Source organism: Macrobrachium nipponense, chromosome 24, assembly GCF_015104395.2.
Source record: "Macrobrachium nipponense isolate FS-2020 chromosome 24, ASM1510439v2, whole genome shotgun sequence".
Taxonomy (NCBI): domain Eukaryota; kingdom Metazoa; phylum Arthropoda; class Malacostraca; order Decapoda; family Palaemonidae; genus Macrobrachium; species Macrobrachium nipponense.
In genome coordinates, this window is record NC_061091.1 from 31,159,635 (window position 1) to 31,180,901 (window position 21,267).

Below are 21,267 nucleotides of genomic sequence, written 5' to 3' on the forward strand. Positions count from 1 at the left end.
TTGGCGATGTTAAGTCTCGCATTAAAATGTTACCAGACACAGGTGCCGATGTCACTGTTATTGGAAAGCAGCACCTTGACACATTGGGTATCTCCAGGAGCTGTTTGCAGACGCCTCCGCAAAGTGCGACGTTCACCGCGGATGGATCTCCAATGTCACCTGCTCTGGGTATATTACAAGCTACCCTTACACTAGGCAAGCGATCCTGTCTCGCCAGGATTCAAGTGCATGAAAATGTGGAATTTCCACTTTTATCCTATGGTCATTGTGAGGAACTGGCCATAATATCTCCTGATTTCCCTAAACCTATTTTAGAGGTCAAACACGTTAATAGAGTCAAGGAGCTACCCATCTCAGCGACCACATCACCTTCAGCAGCAAAGAAATACTTTCTTCAAGAGTTTCAAGATGTGTTGGTCTCGAAAGAAGAGTTGAAGACAGTTCCTCTCAAGCCTATGGCTGGTGGCCTCCTCCCATGAGAATCCACCTTAAGGATGTGCAGTGCCTTTTGCCATCCACACCCCAAGACAGATTCCATTTGCTTTTAAGGACCAAGTCAAAGAAGAGCTTGACTCCATGGTGGCCCAAGGGATAATCAAACCTGCTGGTGATGACCCGTCAGTTTGGTGCCACCCTCTCGTCGTCGTTCCCAAGAATGGGACAGGAGTACGAATTACTGTCGATCTGACCAAGTTGAATAGCCAGGTTTCTCGTCCAGCCCATCCTTCACCCACACCCTACGCTGCTATTCGCAGTGTAGGCCCGAAGGCTCGTTATTTCACCACAGCTGATGCTCTCTATGGTTACTGGCAGATGGAACTGGCAGAGGAAGATCAGCATTTAACCACCTTTATTACGCCATATGGTCGGTTCATACATTGCAGAGGACCGATGGGCTTCGCAGCAACTGGAGACGCCTTCTGCCTGCGAGGTGATATGGCCCTTCAAGGTGTCCAAAACTGTGTTAAGGTCATAGACGACCTTCTCCTCCACGACGAAGACTACGCTACACACCTTCATCGTATCCACGAAGTGCTCACCCGGTGCCGCAAGTTTGGGATCACACTCAACAAGGATAAATTTGTGGTCGCTGCACCCTCCGTGAATTTCTGTGGGTACAATCTCTCAGGAGACGGCATCTCAGCTGATAAGCAGAAAGTCAGTGCCATCAAGGATTTCCCAACCCCTGCTAACCTGACAGACCTCAGATCGTTTATGGGATTGGTCAACCAGTTAGCGGAGTTCACGCCTGACATCTCCATTGCAGCCCAACCTTTACGTCCCCTGATGAGTCCCAAGAGAACATTTGTTTGGACCCCCGACCATGATGAAGCATTTCAACGTGTCAAGTTAGCTCTCACCAGTCCACCAGTTCTCGCCCTCTTTGACCCAGACCTACCTGTTGTTCTTCAGACGGACGCTTCACGCCTCCACGGCATTGGATATGCCCTCCTGCAGGACCATGGTAATGGACACCTGCGTCTAGTTCAGTGTGGTTTCTCGGTTTTTCTCGCTGACGCAGACACATCGATATGCCACCATCGAGCTTGAGATGCTAGCCGTTGTCTGGGCAATGTCGAAATGTAGGCTATATTTAGCAGGCCTACAGAATTTTACTCTGATGACGGATCACCGGCCCCTCATACCTATTCTGAACAGTTATACGCTGGATGCCATCGAGAACTCTCGTCTCCAGCGCCTCAAGGAGAAAATCTCGCCCTACATCTTTACAGCTGTGTGGCGTGCGGGTAAGTTGCTGTGCATCCCGGATGCATTGTCTCGCGCCCCAGTCAGCCACCCCACACAGGAGGACGAGATCTCGGGTACTTCTTCCGCTGCTCATCTTCGAACTGTCATGGCTGTGAACGCCGTTACGCTTTCAGACGAGTCTCCAGCTCAGGATCCCGACAGGACACTTCAGGATCTTCGTGACGCAGCGAAAGCAGATCCTGCGTATACTCATCTACTCGATTGTGTCACATCAGGATTTCCTCCGCAACAGATATGACCTTCACAATTCCTTACTTCCTTATTGGAAACTACATGAAGATCTCTACGCCGATGGTGACCTTGTCCTGTATGGAGCAAGGGTTGTAGTTCCTGCCGCTCTCCGTCGTCGCACCTTGTCCCACTTGCATGACAGCCACAGAGGTGTGGAAGCAACCAAGCGCAGAGCAAGGCAGTCAGTTTTCTGGCCTGGCATTGACTCTGATATTGCCAACACAGTCAGAGCTTGTGAGGCATGTCAGACATTGCAGCCATCTCAGCCGCAGGAACCTCTAATGAATGACGGGACAACCCCGAACAAGACCCTTCGAGTCCGTCTCAGCCGACTTCTTTGTTGTTGCAGGAAGTCTTTCCTCGTCGTCGTCGATCGCCTGTCAGGATGGCCTGTTGTCGCACCCTGCCAAGGCGATACTACCGCTTCCAATACTATCAGGATCTTCTGCCGCTATTTCCGTGAAGTTGGTGTTCCCCTTCGCCTAAGGACAGATGGAGGCCCCCAATTCACCAGCGCAGAGTTCAAGGATTTTATGAAGCGATGGGGAGTTCGACACATGGTAACCTCACCCCACTACCCACAATCGAATGGTCACGCTGAAGCCGCTGTGAAGTCGATCAAGCACCTCATCCTCAAAACAGCCCCATCTGGCAACATTGATTGTGAAGCATTTGACCGAGGCTTATTGGAGCTCAGAAATACTCCTAACTTTACTGGATGCTCTCCTGCCCAGATCCTGTATGGCTGTCCTCTCAGGTCATGTATCCCTGCCCACCCTCAAGCATTCTCCAAGGAGTGGCAGGTCAAGACCGAAGATTGTGACCGCCGTGCTGCCGCTCGTTACAAGCAGGTAAAGACCAAGTATGACAAGCATGCCCACCCCTTACCCACGTTGAGTGTCGGACAGCAAGTTCGGATTCAAGACCCGACCTCTCATCGTTGGGACAAAGTTGGCACTGTCATGGGTCATGGAAGGTCAAGAGACTATCAAATTCGTCTCCCTAGTGGTCGTGTGTGGTGGCGTAATCGTCGTTTTCTTCGCCTGGTGCCACCCACTAATAGTGACCCCTTTCTCCCTGTCCCTGTGGCCCCTAGCCAGGACCTAGAAAGAGAGTCCTTAGTCAGTATTCCTCCAGTAAACCCACGTCGTTCCCAAAGACTCATGGAAAAGGATTCCGCTCGAGAATGCACTACGAGCGTGAGGGGGAGGGAGGTGTAGGTACATGAAAAAGACGCATTTCACATGTACCAGTATTATTATATTATTATTATGTTCAAACATTATTTCACATGTTGCGCGCCATTAGAGTATCCCATGTTAAGTCCAGTAATATGATATGGCAACATTTAAGTATTGGCAACATTGTAATTATTGCTCTCGTGAGGCAGTCTCGTCTCATCTGTCTGTTTGTTTAGCTGGCTGCTCTTTGTCCCCTGGATCTTGTATATATTTCTACAATAGACATTTGGAACCTACATTTAAGTTGTGTCCTTGCCCCTCCACTTAAGGTTAAGGAGTTTACCAACACATACAATAACAGGATACCGAAGAAGACTAGTTCAAGCCGAACTGGAAGTTCCCAAAACAGTAGCACTGGAGAGGCATTCAAACTCTCAGTGCTATCCATCCTGAATGGATTGACATATGTTCAGTAAAATCCTAGGATTGAACCAAAAACATAGTCTCTCGGGTTCGAATTCTGAGGAGTAAACTCCACCGAATTCCTCTTATTTCCGTGTTCATTCTGGTATAACCAAGAAGTAAAGGGAAAAAGAGAGGAGGATTGACTGTTATTGCCCGTTCTTCTCCATCCCGGGGGTGACCGCCTACTAAGGCGACGGATCGTCAGGTCCACCCAGGCTAAGCACCTCCCGAGATATTCTTCTTCAGCAGCAGTACTTCCTTCAAACGCTAGAAATTCCAGGAATTAATGGCTTCCAAGGAATTCAAGCATTTGCAAGATTCCCAATTATTGTAGTAAAAATTATCAGGAATTCTCGTCTCGCCCACACTGGACTGTGGTCTTGCCCAAGTGTTTCCAGATCGTAGAAGACAAGAACACTCGGAGCGCTAGAAACTCCAAAGAATTTTAAGCGCTCGTCACAGGGCAGCGCGATAGCTTTGTCCAGTGACTTAACTCCAGGGTAGTAGTGGTAAATTAATATGATTATCAGCTGGGGATCAGTACACACACTTGAGGATCGGTATCACAACATGCTACAAGTCACAGGTACAATTCCAAGGTTAGGATAACCAATACGAAGAGCTATCCAACCAATACTGCTGTAAACACAATCACCACTGTTAGTAGGGCACCGCCCTCCGAAGTGAGAGGAGATCCCCCAAACATCAACACCACACGCCCCTTCTTCTACCTTCGTCCGATAGTAAGTGAAAGGATGAAGGAGAAGAGAAATTACCATAAAAACAAAACAAGGATAAACCTTTGAAGTTCCCCACGGTAAGTCCCAAGCATAAGCGTAATTTCGGATGAATACATGTCTCGTTACAGGATCAATAGCACTCACGTTAAATACATGTCTCGTCCTCACGTTAAATACATATCTCGTCCTCACGTTAAAGGGCAAAAGAATGTAAATAATATGTTGGCATACCTTTGCCGCCGACTTACCACAAGTAGAGAGGCGGCTATAAAGGCTATCACAAAAAGTGGGCTTACATATTAATTGAATTTAAAATTAATATCAAACACCGTATATACATATTTATTTAATAACAAAAATAAACCAGACAGATCCCACCAGGAAAAAAGATCAACGACCAGTCAGCCGGAGCTCACAAACACGTCTTCATCGGAAGACGGGCGAAAACAAAGCGGTGTTTACATCCGGGCAGGCTGGCCTACCCACCTGCCACACGGTAGTTACTGCCTAACCACCTTGTTCAAGAATTTAATGGCCGTAATTCCAGCTACGCCGAAAGTAATTCCTTATGTACAGGACCATGGTTTTGTATATTGTATAAGAACAAAAATGCATTTTGTCACTATGTAAAAACAGTATATGACACATGTTAGCGCAATTATGAAACAGCATTTTTCAAGACACACACTGACTACCTTTTTGAGCCAACAAACCTAATACCTAAAATTGCATTATCAAGGATTCCTCTATATAACTTTTAGAAAATTATCAATACCCTTACCTGCTGCAGCTTTGGGTTGATTGCCAACAATACCAACAGTTCTTCCATTCATTCGACCAAATCCTACGATTATATTTTTGGCATAATTGGGCATTATTTCAAAAAAGTCTCCCTCATCAACAATACCATGTATGACATCCAGCATGTTATAAGCAGCTGTAGATTCCAAAGGCACGACAGTATCAAGTCCTGGAACATCACGGTCCCTGTAAAACAGGAGTTACTGGTCAGTTAACTTTGTGTTATAAAAAATGTACACTATAACATAAAAAAACATGCAATCATAGCAGTCCGACCTTAATGCACACTCCTTATACACAAAGAAAATAAAAAGGCTCTAATCCTGTAACATTATTCCTCATAGCCTACATCACATTTATAAAAAGGTTCTAATTCTGTAATATTATGTACAAAAGCTCGTCTACCACCGACGGGTTCTGGGTCTTGGCAACGAAGGACAGCATGAACTGAAAGTTAGATCCCTCCATCCCCCTTGAGTGGGACACCTGATAGGGGAGTCCATGAAGCTCCCCCACCCTCTTGGAGGATGCTAAGGCCAAGAGGAAGACCGTCTTGAGTGTGAGCTCTCTGTCTGTGATATCCTTGAGCAGCTCAAAGGGGGACTTTTCCAGTGCATCCAGGACCTTGGCCACTTCCAAGCAAGGTACTGCCAGGGACCTGGGGGGCAATGTCTGCTCGAAGCCCCTAATGAGCAGGTAGATGTCCTTGGAATCCCCCAGGTTTACCCCTTTTTGATAAAAGACCTAGCTCAAAGCCGCGCTGACCCCTTTGATGGCTGCGATGGAGAGTCCCTTGTCCTCCCTCAGATGGACTAGGAATTCCGCATCGTGGGGAAGCTTGATTAGTAGGGGGGTCCAAGTTCTGCCCTTTGCACCAGGCCCCAAAGAACTTCCACTTCGCCTGGTAAACTGCTGAGGAGGACTTCCTAAGGCATCCTGACATGCAGGAGGCAACCTTGCGCGAGAAACCCCTCTTGTTCAGGAGCTCGATAGCCTCCACCTGTGAAGGCAGAGGGCGTCCAGGCCCTCTTGAAACCTCTCGAGGTGGAGCTGCCTTAGAAGCTCCAGCCTTTAGGAGGAGTTACCAAGGTTCTTGGGATGGACATTTCCAGGGGATCTGGGAACCAGTCTCTGTACGGCCACCTGGGGGCTACGAGGGTCATGATCGTGGCTTTGGAGGTCCGGAGACAATTGAGGACCTGCCTGAGGACTCCGAAGGAGAGGAAATGCATAGAGTTCTAGACCATCCCAGGGGTGCTGGAACACGTCTTCCCACACCGCTGCCGGGTCCAGGACCGGGAAGCAGAACACCGGGAGCTTGCCGGGTGTAGGGACCATTCCGCCCCTAGGACCTGGCCTTTTCTGCCGAGTCCGTCGGTGATCACGTTCCTCTTTTCCGGAATGAACCTCTCTGACAGGGAGATCCCGGTGTTCTCTGCCCACTCTAGAACGGTCTCTGCGAGAGGACACGGACCTGGCTCTAAATGAGGAAGAGGAGGCCTTAGCAACCCTGGGGGAGGGCTGAGTTCCCTGATGGCCCCAGCCTCCTGCAGATGGTTCCGACATACCCGAGAGGGCCCATACCCCCAGTCTGGGTCCTTTTCTCGGCTCCTGTGTTTCAATACTATGTCGTAGCGCCAGTTACCTGCCCTAGGACGACGGCCTGTAAACGACAGAGTCCTGGTTCGCCTTCCTCCACTGTTCAATGACTTCTTCAACCAGGTGATCCGGGAAAAGGGGTTCTCCAACACTGGAGCGTTCCGGATAACCTTCGCCTCCCTGTCTGGGAAGCCCCTCAGGAGGGGAGCAAGAACCATATCTCTCCGCCTCAGGACCCAGTTAGTCCATTGAGTCAGCAGCTGGGTGGTCAGGAAGCTCAGAGACTTGCCCCCTGACAGCACCAACTCCTTGAAGGCGGCCAACTCACATTCGTCCTGCAGGTCATGTTCCATCGTGAAGCTGGTGGGTCTCTAGTTGTCGGCGGGAGGGAGAGGGTCTGCTAGACAGTCCCTTCCCTGAAAGAGAGCTCGGTCCCTCCTGTCAGATGAGCCCTCAACGTACGCGCCTTGCCCCTCCCAATGTGTTATCGGCTGCCCTGAACGAATAACTCATTCTAACCACCCTTCAAGACTGAGCAGGTCCCACCACGGGAGGTGGGGTGTGCTCCGGAGCGGCGCAATACGCCTCACTCCAGAGGCTACCAGTGGAAGCGGGAGCCTCACTGGAAGCGGAGTCGCAGGCCGTACCAGCGGAACCATCATAGGAGTCCCACTGGTCAGCGGAGCGTGCAGGGGAAAGACCAACGGGGCAGTGGCGCCGCTCTCTCACAGGACTGTCATGGAACCACGAGCATGGGTGAACGCGAACCGGAGCATCCGACTGGGGGAGAGGAGCAGGCCTTCCAACCATGAGAGCAGAATGGGCCATCCGATGGGGGAGCGGAGTGTGTCGTCCAACAGGGAGAGTGGAGCGGACGTCCGACAGGTAGTGCGGAACGGGCCGTCTGACTGGGGAGCGGAGCAGCTGGCCAACAGGGAGAGCACAGAGGCCGTCCAACAATGAGAGTGTAGCGTGCTGTCCGACCAGGAGAGAGGAGTGGATCAGCCGACACAGGAGAGCGGAGCGGACCGTCCGACCAGGGGAGCAGTGTGTACCGTCATCGACTGCGTGCCCCGTCATGTCGGCTACAGCACCTATCCCAACCTCTCCGTTCCAGGCAAAGATGGAGCCGTATGCGCTCAACTCCACGTAGCATGACGCCTCTTCTCCGGTCTGCACCCCTTCTTATGGGGGGACTCCATCAGAGGGAGAGGTTGACGGGGCAGCGGCACACCCTACTTGCGTCCCGCAAGCAGGGAACCACAAGGACAGCGAACACGGCGCGGACTGTAAGTTCAGGTGAGCGGGGTCGGCAGACAGCATGTCTAGTCACTGCGGCTACCGCACCTACCTGAACCGCCCTGGTGGGCTATGACGGCTATGGGGAATTTCATCTGAGGGAACACGTCTGTCTGTGGAGCAGGTTGACTGCGAGGGCATCATCCGAGGGGGGGGGGGGGGGGGGGGGGGGGGGGGGGGGGGGTACGTGCTGCGGTGCACCCCTCCCAAGACATACCCCTTCCCTCCACCGACGCACTTCTGTGGGGAAGTCTGAACGGAGTGTAAGGGGCGCCGGTCCAGGACCAGGTCTGGCCCATTGAGGGACCCATCAGTTCCCTCTACTACCGAGGGGTGCCAATCCCTCCAGGGACGTGACCTGGGGGCTCTGTTGACTTGTAGAAAAACTCTGACGGAGGCTTCGGCTGGACAAGCGGAGCGCTCTGCTCAGGAGCAGGACACTGCAGCGGGACATTCTGCATCGGAAGCGTTACCAGTGCGTCCAACGATGGGGCACCCTGCAGACCACCACACATCCAACACTCCCAAAGAAAGGTGGTATCATCCGACGGTACATTCTGTGGGGTAATGAAAAGGACACCTCGGGCCCCGCCATTGGCAAGGGCCCGGCAACGGGCTCACCTAGGTCCCCTTTCTGGGAGGGGACGGGGAAAAAATTCTGACGCTCTGCTGGGGAGTCCTGAAGCGGAACCGGAGATGGAGAGGGGCCTCCCAGCCCCCAGTTCGTGCTTCTACTCCTCGAAACTTACGAGGAAGACTTCTTGGAGGGGGATCGAGGCTTCCTCTTCCTCCTTGTCGATGCCAGATTGATCCGTCCATGCAGTGAACTCACCACACGTGGCCCCACACGAAAAAGGGCAGCCCTAACACTTGTTGAATAAAGTGCAGGAGTCTATTATCACTGGAGAGAGAAAAAGCCCTACAAGTCCTGCCATTAGGACCAGGGCAACGCCGTAGGAAAAAAAGCCTCCATCTTAAAACCGACACCAACACACACACACAGGGAAACGCAAAGGGGAAAAGGGCCGGTAACGGACAAGCTGAAGCATGTGAACGCTACAATGACCATGAAAGAACTGGGTCAGAGGTTGTTATCTTCGACCCTGGGGCTCATACCTGGCTGGCAGTCGGGAGGGAATAACCAGTTTTTTCTGATCGGTATCAGATTGACATCCAGGATTCTCCTAAGATAGTAGTTCGGGGGAAGTATAAGGCATCGGAACAAATAACTTTTCACAAGGAAGTTATTTAAACGTAAAATCGAAGACACGCAGAAGCTGAACTCAGCGCCAGAGAGTTTATTGTGAACCAGAGTTACTTTTACAGTGATAAAAAATCGTGAAAAGCAATTGTCACTAGATAGGTATTTTACTGTAACAAAAAGAAATGATTCGGTAAGTGAAAGAAATGGGCGAATCATCCCAGCCCAGCTGGTAAGTCAGTAGGAAGCAGGCCCTTGTCTTCACTCTCCTCTCTTTATCATCTCACTCAGAGCACCGAACACTGGCTTAAGTAGGACTTTATTTCTTATTACTGTATTGCATTTGATTATTTTCATGTTTTATCATTGTTAAATTTAATGTGAAATGACATTTAATTTTTTTATGTAACTTGGTATTTATTTTTTTGCAAACATATTATAGTAAAGATTTTACTGTCTCTCCTCTCCTCGACAATATCACGACACACGATAACTTAAAATCATTCATTCATTATTCTTCAAGAATATAAACGCTCCCTCCCTCCCTCCATCTCAAGTTAGATCACTGTAATGACGAATGACTTTATCAATAATCTATGTTAAATTTTATTGAAAAAAGCTTTGTTCTTTCACTTATCATTTTGTCGAATATGGTTAAACTATACCATTTCACTCAGCAAGTAGTTAGTACCAACCATCTTGGGATATTGTTGCAGTCATCTTTGCATCATTTATGATACTTTCAGTATATTTTTAAGAGTTTCTAGTGTAGTGTACTGCATTAACTTAATAAACAAGACAAAGGAATTCAGCTTTAATAAAAATTACTTTCACTGTATACATATTCTGAAATCACCATAAATGATATTGTTATAATACAATAAAGTTTCATACATACTTACCTGGCAGATATATACATAGCTTAAGACTCCGTCGTCCCGACAGAAATTCAAATTTCGCGCCACTCGCTACAGGTAGGTCAGGTGATCTACCGGCCCGCCTGGGTGGCAGGACTAGGAAACCATTCCCGTTTTCTACTCATATATTTTTCTCTTCCACCTGTCTCCTTGCGGGGAGGCTGGGTGGGCCCTAATCGTATATATCTGCCAGGTAAGTATGTATGAAACTTTATTGTATTATAACAATATCATTTTCATACAATCAACTTACCTGTCAGATATATACATAGCTGATTGGCACCCTTCGGTGGAGGGTAAGAGACAGCTACTACTAGAATAGACAGGTAAACAACATCTGTTGTAGGTATAAAATAAAAACCTTGGTTCCTACCTGATAGGTGGTAGACTTCGTGGGTGTTTTCCCCGTAGTCTGCATCACCTCAAGAAACTTTAGCGAGATATGTGATCTATGGCCAAGAATTCTTGTGGGTCTGCCGAAGGGTCTTATCCACTTACTCGGCAGAGCCTGAAAGGACTTTGTCAATGGGTGCTGATCCACTTACATGACCACACACCTTATTAAGGAGCATACAACCAATCCCGACCACCTGATCCTAACCACCATGTTAGTATTAAAAATTGCTCAGAGTTATCCCCAACTCTTCGCAACAACCGTAACTCAACCACAAAGCACAAGCACACAATAATTTTCGAAAAAAAAATTTTTTATCTAATATAAGATATCACAAGAGTTCCTTACTAAACTGAAGTGACTGGCCGCCTGTGCGGCAACTGCACTTGTTCAGCAGAAAGTCTAGAACATATCTATTAGACTTAAGTAGTAAAAAAAAAAATTTTAAGGATTGTTGTAAGCTCCTGTACCCAGGATTGTGCCCGCAGACACAAAAGGACCTAATGAAAAACATTTTTCATAGGTCACACGCACGTCCTTCAAATAGTGAGCCGCAAACACAGAATTACATCTCCAATATGTCGCTTCCAAGATATTCTTCAGCGACATATTTTTCTGAAAAGAGAGAGACGTCGCCACTGCTCTCACTTCATGAGCTCTTACTCTCAGAAGTTTTAAAGAATCGTCCGTGCAAGCCTTATGAGCGTCCATAATTACGTTCCTGACAAAAAAGGCTAATGCATTCTTAGACATAGGTCTTGATGGATCCTTCACTGAGCACCACAGGCCTTGTCTAGAACCTCCCAACTGTTCCTTCTTCTTTAAGTAAAACTTTAAAGCCCTTACCGGGCAAAGAGACCTCTCCGGTTCCCTGCCGACGAGACCCGATAATCCTTTTATTTCGAAGTTTCTCGGCCAGGGGTTCGAAGGATTTTCATTCTTCGCCAAGAATAATTCCTTGAAGGAACAGATGGCTGAATCTACATTGAACCCGACTTTGTCACTAAGGGCGTGCAGTTCGCTAACCCTTTTTGCCGTCGCCAGTGACAAAAGGAATAAACATTTTCTTGTTATATCACGAAACGAGGCCAAATGTATGGGTTCAAATCTCTCTGAAGTCAAGAACTTCAGTACTACGTCTAGATTCCAGTTAGGGGGAGAAAGTCATTCTAGACTTCTTGGTCTCAAATGACCTAATCAGATCATGCAGATCCTTATTGTTTCCCAAATCTAGGCCTCTATTCCTAAAGACGGCCGATAGCATACTCATTATAGCCCTTTATCGTGGCTACGGGAGAGCTCGCGACTCTTCCCTCAGCAAATAACAGAAAATCAGCTATTTCTGCTACAGAGGTACTGGAGGAGGACAACTTCTTTGACTTACACCACCTTCTAAAAACTTCCCACTTGGATTGATAAACCCGGATAGTGGAAGTTCTCCGGGCTCTAGCGATCGAGCTTGCTGCTTTACTAGAAAAGCCTCTCGCTCTGACAAGTCTTTCGATAGTCGAAAGGCAGTCAGAGCGAGAGCGGGAGGTTTTGATGAAACCTCTCGAAGTGTGTTTGTCTGAGAAGATCTCTCCTTTGTGGAAGGGATCTGGGAAAGTCTACTATCCACTCAGTACCTCTGGAAACCATTCTTGAGCTGGCCAAAAGGGGGCTATCAGGGTCATTCTTGTCCCCTTTGAAGTCACAAACTTCCTGAGTACTTGCCCCCAGAATCTTGAATGGGGGAAATGCGTAAACGTCTACCTGAGACCAATCTAGTAGGAAGGCGTCTACTGCTAGAGCTCTGGGATCTTCTACCCTGAAACAGAAGACTTCCAGTCTCCTCGAGAGGACGTCGGCAAAGAGGTCGACATGAGGAGTTCCCCAAAGAGACCAGAGCTTGAGGCAAACTTCTGAGTGGAGGGTCCACTCGGTATGAAGGACCTGGTTCCTCCTGCTCAGCCTGTCCGCTCGTACGTTCCTTACTCCCTGCACGAACCTCGTCAAGAGAGAGATGTTCCTCTGGGATGTCCACAACAGAAGTTCTCTCGTGAGTTCGTAAAGGGCATACGAGTGAGTACCTCCTTGCTTCCGAATGTATGCCAGAGCGGTTGTATTGTCCGCATTTACTTGAACTATTTTGTTGCAAACTAACGGTTCGAAGCTCTTTAGAGCTAGGTGTACAGCTAGCAGTTCTTTGCAGTTTATGTGCCAGGACACTTGAGAGCATTCCAAGTGCCTGACACTTCTCTCTTTCCCAAAGTTGCTCCCCAACCTTTTCCGACGCGTCGGAAAACAATACAAGGTTTGGGCTCTGTATTTCCAGGGAAGTACCTTTGTTTTCCCTCAGTGGAGTAACCACCATTCTAGATGACGTTTTATCAGATCTGGAATGGAAAAAGGTCCGAGAGTAGTCCTGTCTTCATGTTCCACGAACTTCTGAGGAAGAACTGAAGAGGACGGAGATGAAGTCTTCCTAGGTGAAAGAACTGTTCGAGCGAGGAAAGGGTCCCTAACAGGCTCAACCATTCCTCGCCGAAGTCAGTTCCTTCCTTAGGAGAGAGAGACTTTTTCTAAACCTCTCGCTAGTCTCTCTTGAGAAGGAAATACTCGAAAACCCCGAGAATCCATCCGAATCCCCAGATAGACCAAGTTCTGGCTGGGGATCAGTTGGGACTTCTCGAGGTTCACGAGTAATCCTAAAGTCTTTATAAGGTTTAGTGTCACATTCAGGTCCTCCAAACACTGTTCCTCTGACTTTGCTCTGATAAGCCAGTCGTCTAGATAAAGAGATATACTGATTCCTTTCAGATGAAGCCATCTCGCCACATTTTTCAAAAGGTTCGTGAAAACCTGAGGCGCCGTCGACAGGCCGAAGCACAAGGCTCTGAATTGGAAGATCCTTCCCCGTCATGAAACGGAGGTACTTCTTCGACGAAGGATGGATCGGGACGTGAAAATATGCGTCCTGGAGATCCAGAGACACCATCCAATCCCCTTGGCGAAGAGCCGCCAGGACTGAAGCAGAGGTTTGCCATGGAGAAACTTCTGTTTTTTGAACAAACTTGTTCAGAGCGCTGACGTCCAGAACTGGTCTCCATCCCCCCGAGGCTTTCGCAACCAAGAAAATACGATTGTAAAACCCGGGAGCTTTGATCCAGCACAAGTTCTATAGCTCTCTTGTCCCACATCTGATCCACCATTTGTTGAAGAGTATCTTTCAACACAGGGTCCTTGTAATTGGCGGACAATTCCCTCGGAGTTGACGTCAGGGGAGGATTGTCCAGGAAAGGAATGAGATATCCCTTCTGAAGAACCGACATCGACCAAGGATCTGTGTCGATGCGAGTCCAGGCTTCCGCAAATCCCCGGAGCCTGGCACCTACTGGTGTTTGGAGGAGCGCCACTTCACTTTCCCCTTTTTAAAGGGGCGGAACGAGGCTCGACCTCTCTTCTCGGTCGTTTTCCTTTTAGCGGTAATCTAGTTGGAGGGCCGCCTCGAAAGGGCCGAACAGGAGTAGACGTCACTTTCTTTTCTCCCATCATTACTGGTCTCTTCTTCCTGGACGATTGCAGGAGAAGATCTTGAGTCGCTTTCTCCGTCAGCGATCGGGAAATATCCTTCACCAACTGTGACGGGAACAGAAAATCAGACCTAGGGGCGAATAACAAAGCTGCTCTTTTGAGTGTGATACTGCTTTCGTCAAGAAAGCGCTAAACACAGATCTCTTCTTCAAGAGACCTGCTCCAAACAAGGAAGAAACTTCCCCTGAGCCGTCTTGCACCGCCTTGTCAATACATGACAGAATTGCTAGGAGAACATCCGGTTCTAGCCCTTCAGGGGCATGAGCCTCTTGGACATCACCCCAAGGACCAATCTAGGAAGTTAAAGACTTCTAGAATGTGAAAAAGTCCCTTGAGGAGATGATCCAACTCTGAAAGGCCCCAAGTAATCTTAGCCGTGTGAAGGCTATGTCTCCTGGATGCGTCTACCAGACTGGAAAAGTCAGCTTCAGCTGAAGCAGGGAGAGTGAGACCCATATTCTCCCCAGTCTGGTACCAAATCCCTCTCTTGCCGGTCAGTCTAGGGGGAGGCATGCAAAAGACTGTCCTTACAAGCTCCTTCTTAGTAAGCATCCAGTTATCCAGCGATTGCAGAGCTCTCTTCATAGAAATCGTCGGTCTCATCTTCACGAAAGCCGACGATTTCGGAGTCTTCGAGCATGAAAACAGAGAACGAGGCGAAGGAGGAGCGGCAGGGATCAATGCGTCTCCGTATTCCTGGAGAAAGGATGAAGCTGTCAAGACTTTGTAGTTCGACAGTCCTTCCTTACTGTGAGACTCGTCCTCTGATTCCTCTTCCATAATCGGATCAGCAGGAGAGACCACTTCTCGTTCCTGGTCTTCTTGTCCAACCATTCTCTCTACTGGGGACAAACTCCTAATAGGAGAGGGGCTAAGAGAGTGTAAAGAGCTCCTATGCTTGACTGGCTCTTCGTACTTGGCTGGCGCCTCCTGCGCCTGGCTGGCGCCTCGCGCCTGTCTGGCGCCTCGCGCTTGGCTGGCGTCTCGCGCCTGGCTGATTCCTCGCGCTTGGCTGGCGCCTCGCGCCTGGCAAGGTCCTCGCGCTTGGCTGGCGTCTCGCGCCTGACTGACTCTTCGCGCTTGGCTGGCGCCTCGCGCCTGACTGGTGCCTCGCGCCTCTGAACCGTCTCGCGCCTGACTGACACCTCGTGCCTTGTTGAAGACTCGCGTCTTCCTGAATTCCCCTCCTTGCGTGACAGATGTTCTTCTTGAGCCTCACGCTTGGATGAATGCTCACGCCTGTTTGTTACTCCGCGCTCGGCTGAAGCTACTGATCTGGCAGAACGTATCCCATCTGGGAGAATCCTCTCGTCTGCAATGCGTTTCTCGCTTTGTCTGACCTCTCTCTTAGAGGACGCTTCTCTCGTCTGTAGGACGCCTCGCGCTTGGCTGTTGCTACGCGCTTGTCTGGCGGATCCATATCTTCCCACGAGTCCTCTATCTGAGATCTCAAAAGACTCACGTCTCGCAGGAGCCTCATCCTGGTGGGAGAAGGAAGACGAGTCTTCTTGACCGGCAGTCTGACGTCTTTCTTACGAGGAGGATCCTTCGAAAGGACTCCTACTAGGGCGGAAAGCTGTTCCTGTACCGCCAAAATGATCCTTTTGGACGCTTCTCCTGCGTCTTCTTGAACGGGAGAGGTAGACCTCGAAGGCGTGTTGCCCCCATCATGGGACGGCGAAACCCTCTTCGCCTTCTTGATAGAAGGAGGTTCTTCTTCCGAAAAGCGTTCCGGGCTTGAATCCAAACCAGGATCTCTCCAGTGCCTTTTCAGGGGCCTGGACAAGTCCGAATCCTTCCACCCTCGTTTAGGAGAGGGAGAAGCGGACGAAGAGAAGCACTCTCTGAGGACGCTTTTTCGATAGCGGTCCTGAGCAGGCTGTCTATACACAGCACCTGCTGAAGGGACGCCTGACCGGGGGGAATTCTCCACAACCTCCGTACGGCTTTCGACTTTCCTTCTCCTCTGGGCTTGGGAGCTTGGAAGAGGTCTAGGCCTGGGAGCGTCGCAGAGACGGTCAGACGCCCCCTCCACAACACTGGGGACACTCACTTCACTAAAGTCACTTTCACCATCCTTACCTTTTATGGCAGCCATTTCGGATTTCATCCTGTGAAGAGTAGCCTTCAGTTCAGCCATTTCCGAAGCTGAATCTGAATGTACGGCCAGTGAGGGTCCTGATACAGAATCATAATTAAGAGAAGAGTTAGAATTATCTAAAGGCTCAATAGGCCTTGTACAACTACCCGCCATCTTAGATGCAGCCCTTCTGACTCTATCCCTTTCTAACTTCTTCAAGTAAGAAGTTAGAGTCTTCCATTCCTCAACATTCAACCTTTCACACTCATGACAGGTGTTAGAAATAGAACAATCAAAACCCCTACATTTGCGACATACAGTGTGAGGATCAACCGAAGCTTTCGGTATCCTCACCTTGCAGCCTACATTCACACACATTCTCACACAAACACTTGAATCAGACATTCTGAAGAAAAATCAAAAAGCAAAGTCCAAATCCACAGTCCACAGCTAGCGAATGCCAAAACAACGATCCAGGTACGTCACCAAAAGTCCACAAAAAGATGATCAATTGCTTAGAAAAGCGAATTCCAGTCAAGAGGAGGCAGCAACGATGTTGATACCACCGGCGACAGAAAATATATGAGTAGAAAACGGGAATGGTTCCTAGTCCTGCCACCCAGGGCGGGCCGGTAGATCACCTGACCTACCTGTAGCGAGTGGCGCGAAATTTGAATTTCTGTCGGGGACGACGGAGTCTTAGCTATGTATATAGCTAGACAGGTAAGTTGATTGTATGAAATAAGGAAATTAGCCAAAATAAATGACTGAGGTTTGCATACTGATAGTACAGGTAACCATTTATCTTCACTTTAATTTGTACAACTTATAAAATACAATAAGCAAAAATTATAAAAATATCATAACAACAAAATAAAAGTTAGAGACATTGAAGTTAACATTTGGGTCACTGAATCCATCCTTTTTTGTAGTGGTTCAGTATCATCAATGTTATCATCAGAGTTATCAGTAGGATTACCAGGAGCTACAGAGGGTCTGGGCAAAGATGATGGCAAGGAGACGTTAGGACTTTTGAAGTTGGGGTAGGGGTAGTGGTCCAGAGTGTATCTGGTCATATGGTTGGCTTTGTAATTTCTTTTTTCTTCACAAATTTCCCAGCATCATAAAATTGTACTCATTTGCTGACCCACTTTCATGAACCATTCACCATCTGGTTCTGTACCATAAAATTCTAAGTGAGCTTCTAATGTACACAAAAGCTCACTATTCCATTCTTTCCTCCTCTTCTTTTTCTTCCAAACATTTCTGTTCTTCCAACTATAACGTTTGCTGCACTTCAACATTAAGTCCTCAGTGCTGCTATTTCCATGATCTCCTTTGCACACTATCACTCATTATTCCCTTCCTAATCAGGTACCTAAATCAACTCAATCTTGATTCTTGGTCTTTCTTTGACACTTCATTGACTTTTGTTGATCTACTGATGTATTAAGTTCTCATCATATCTCTTCTCATCACTCCACTCATCCATCTGAGCATCTTATGCCTGCCACATCTAACTATTTTGTTTTATTTTCTTCAGTTGTGCTGCTTCTACCCCATATAACACAGCAGGTCTTAGCATGACCTTATGCACCTTGCCCTTTAACATAAAGGGGAATCTTGTCACAGAGTATGCCTTATACCTCCCTCCAATTATTCCATCCAGCTTGAATTTGGTTAATTTCTTTAATATTCATATCACCCTCTGCATCTATTACTGAGCCCAGATACTTGAACATTCACATGATGTTCACCTCTCCCAGGTTTAACTGCAGTTGGCTGGTCATCACCTATCCCATTCATACTATGTCTTTGTTCAACTTACCTTCATCCATCTAACATTTCTATAAATTTCCTTAATTGCTCTCACATATTTTTCTGGTTGCCTCCAGCTTCCTCATACTTCTTCCTACTTCCTGTCTATACTCCGTTTTTTCCATCTCTCCATCCGCCTGTGGTGTTTGCACATGGTAACACTGCGTCGCGGGCTTTAAATAATATCCTATTTCCAATCTTAACGATGTAATTCGCATACAGTAAATTATTAAAACACTTTTCACTTGCAAATGTATACCCAGATATTCTTTTATTTACCTAAAACTTACACAAAGCGTAACTATTTACAGCCTGCAAAAACACCACAGGCGGATGGACAGATGGAAAAAAACAGAGTAGTATGGGTACACCAACATGTGCCTTTTCTAGGATGATCAAGACCACAGTAAGAGCCCTTGTTTATCTCTGTGCATCTGCATAACCTGGGATAGGGAGAATTATTTTATCAAATGTACATATCCTCTTCATAAGCTTAGTTGGTGTCTTCTGATCTTGACCTACTGTGGAAGTGTATGCTATGATTCTTACAAATATTTTCAGGTATGAGCCAATAGATTCAAATCTCTATAGTTCTCTAAACTTTGCACATCTCTCTCTCTAAAAATCAAAATCAATGTCCTCTCTCCATTTATCTGGATATTTCCTTTTCCATAATTTTCTTCATTAGTTCCAACAGCATATCTATTCCATCCTCACCCAGTGCCTTCCTTGCCTAAACAGGTATGCAATCTGGCCTTAAGCTTTACAACTTTTTACATTTCTCTGACCCTCCTTTACCTCTCCACTGGCCACCCTACTAACCATTCCAAATTTGGACTTCCATCTCCGCTTATAAATCTCTCATATCCTTCACCGAGTTTTTCAAAATATTCATTCCATCCTTTATAATGTTCTTCTTTTTGCTAACTACTTTATGTCTGCTCCCTTGATTTGCTTCATGCAGGTGATTTGCTTGGTGTGGGTTATGTCCTTTATGCTTTTGTTTCATGCTTTTGCAACCCTGAAAATCTTTCCTTTGCCTTCTTTCATTTCTAAATCTTGATACATCTTATCACATGTTTCCTGCTTGGTTTTTGCTGCTACCCACTTAGCTTCCTTATTCCTTTCTTTATTGTTTAACTTGTTCTCTCCTGACTGTCTCCTCCCATTTATTCTTTGCTTCTTTCTTTCATTCTGCTGCATACTGTACTTCCCAAATGAACCACAAAGTTTCCTTACTTTCCTATATTGTACCATAGATTTTATTGTCTTCACATTTTCCACTGTCTGGTTCCATCGTTCATTAACATATTGGGCCTTTAAGCATAATTTGTAACCAGCTGCCATTCTTCAAACAGGAACATAAGATGCTATTGTACCTTCACTAAAACTGTCAAATAACATTTGGATTTATTTTTGTATGGACTGAATATCACAGCAGTAATATCAACAAGGAAGAACAGGGAACTTTCATCCACTTCATCACGAACTTCATGAATTCTCATTTCTCCGGCACTCTTACGAGGCATGGGTATTTAAGGTAACCATCTTCAGGCTTATATTGAGTGTTTGGTCAATTATATACTCATGCTAGTGTGAAATCAGTCATATAATCATGCTGGTGTGAGCTCAGTCAGTCATGCTCATGCACATTACTTACAGGATACAAAACAATGATGTGCATGCTTACAGCCTTCACAGTTGGCATTCCTGAAGATTGACTTCTGATCCTTTTTCTCTTTGATCCTCCATTTGTGTTGAGATTACAAGGCTATGCCTGAGAAGTTAAAGCTTCTTTGTCCTCCATCCTAAATAGTTATTCAGGCATTATCCAATTAATAAGTTGAAACTGAACAAAGCAGTTTTTATTACTCAAGAAATTTTTCCCATGCATACCCGATCATAAAATATAACCGTCCGATGGTCTTACAGAACTTTCAGATTGCTGGAGACTTTCTGATATCTGGAGACTGGTTAAATAGAACTTTACTTGACAATGTTAACAAGGGGGGCATAAGCCAACATAGCACCTTTTTAAACAATTATTAGCTATACCAAGGTTTTCATTCTTAATAATAATAATAATACTTAATAATAATAATAATTTAAGGCATTAGGTGAAAAATCTGACTGCCATTTTATTTTACTTGTTTTGTCTTCTTCGTCATATTATTCACTTTAACCTGGCAATACTTTTCAAAGAATCTTTAATGTTATTAAAGAGTACTTTAAGAAGACTAATGAATAACTTTTCTATACATTAATAGCACTCACTTGAAAGTTTTATTCCTCAGTGAGCAGTGAAATTTACAGCAAAGGGAACACTATATGAAAGTGAAATGCAGGATGGACCTCTGTGAATTATGACAAAATGTTTAGTGATCTTTTGTGAAAATTTCAGGCATAGCATACTTCCTTGTATCTAAACAAAAGCCATGTTGCTTACCAAGGGTCATCGCACTGTCTAATTGGTGCAGGGTCTTCATTACTCTGTGGCAGGAAGTTCATCAAGGTTCGTAGATTTAGCAAAGCATTAACATCATTATCAAATGCCTTGTGCGCAACACCTGACAGGGTAGTGTGGGTACGAGCACCTCCAAGTTCTTCTTGAGTAACATCTTCATTGGTTACAGCCTTGACTACATCTGGTCCAGTAATGAAAAGGTAAGAAGTGTCTTGCACCATAAAAGTGAAATCTGTCAAGGCCGGTGAATATACTGCTCCACCTGCACATGGCCCCATGATCATGGAAATCTGTAAAATCAAAGAACCAAATTCCTGTTATTCAAAATATATTCATAATGTAGAAAGTAATTTAATTTTCAAACACTAGCCTCTATAAACACCTAATGTTAACAAAGAAATAAAAATGCTGATCACAAGTAAACCAGTCATGCTGCACATATAACATGCTTCTCTACTGCACAAGCAACCACATCCACAAGGACTCATTATTATTTTTATTACAGATTATAGTTTACTGAGACAGAGTCACATTTTTCACTCAAGCTACAAAGATAGTTAAAGGGTATGCTGACCACCAAATTTTGAGGGATTACTGGTTTTTAGTTTTTATAGTTTTGGACTGATATGTCTAAATAAAAATGTTCTGAAATATTATTGCTAAAAGATTTTCTTCAGATTTTTTTTTACATATCTGTTCACCGCATTTACCGCCTGAGAGCAGCATTGAGCGAA

The 21,267-nt window shown here is 46.6% G+C and overlaps 1 protein-coding gene across 1 annotated transcript in view; it reads right to left on the reverse strand.

The window, feature by feature from the left end:
* Positions 1 to 21,267, reverse strand: part of LOC135205547 (propionyl-CoA carboxylase beta chain, mitochondrial-like) — a 179,636-nt gene that overhangs the window by 46,637 nt on the left and 111,732 nt on the right. The window contains exons 5-6 of the mRNA XM_064236309.1: positions 20,516 to 20,823; positions 5,169 to 5,374 (exon numbers count right to left, since the gene is read on the reverse strand). Coding sequence (XP_064092379.1) covers positions 5,169 to 5,374; positions 20,516 to 20,823 — 514 coding nt within the window. The remainder of the gene's footprint in view (positions 1 to 5,168; positions 5,375 to 20,515; positions 20,824 to 21,267) is intronic.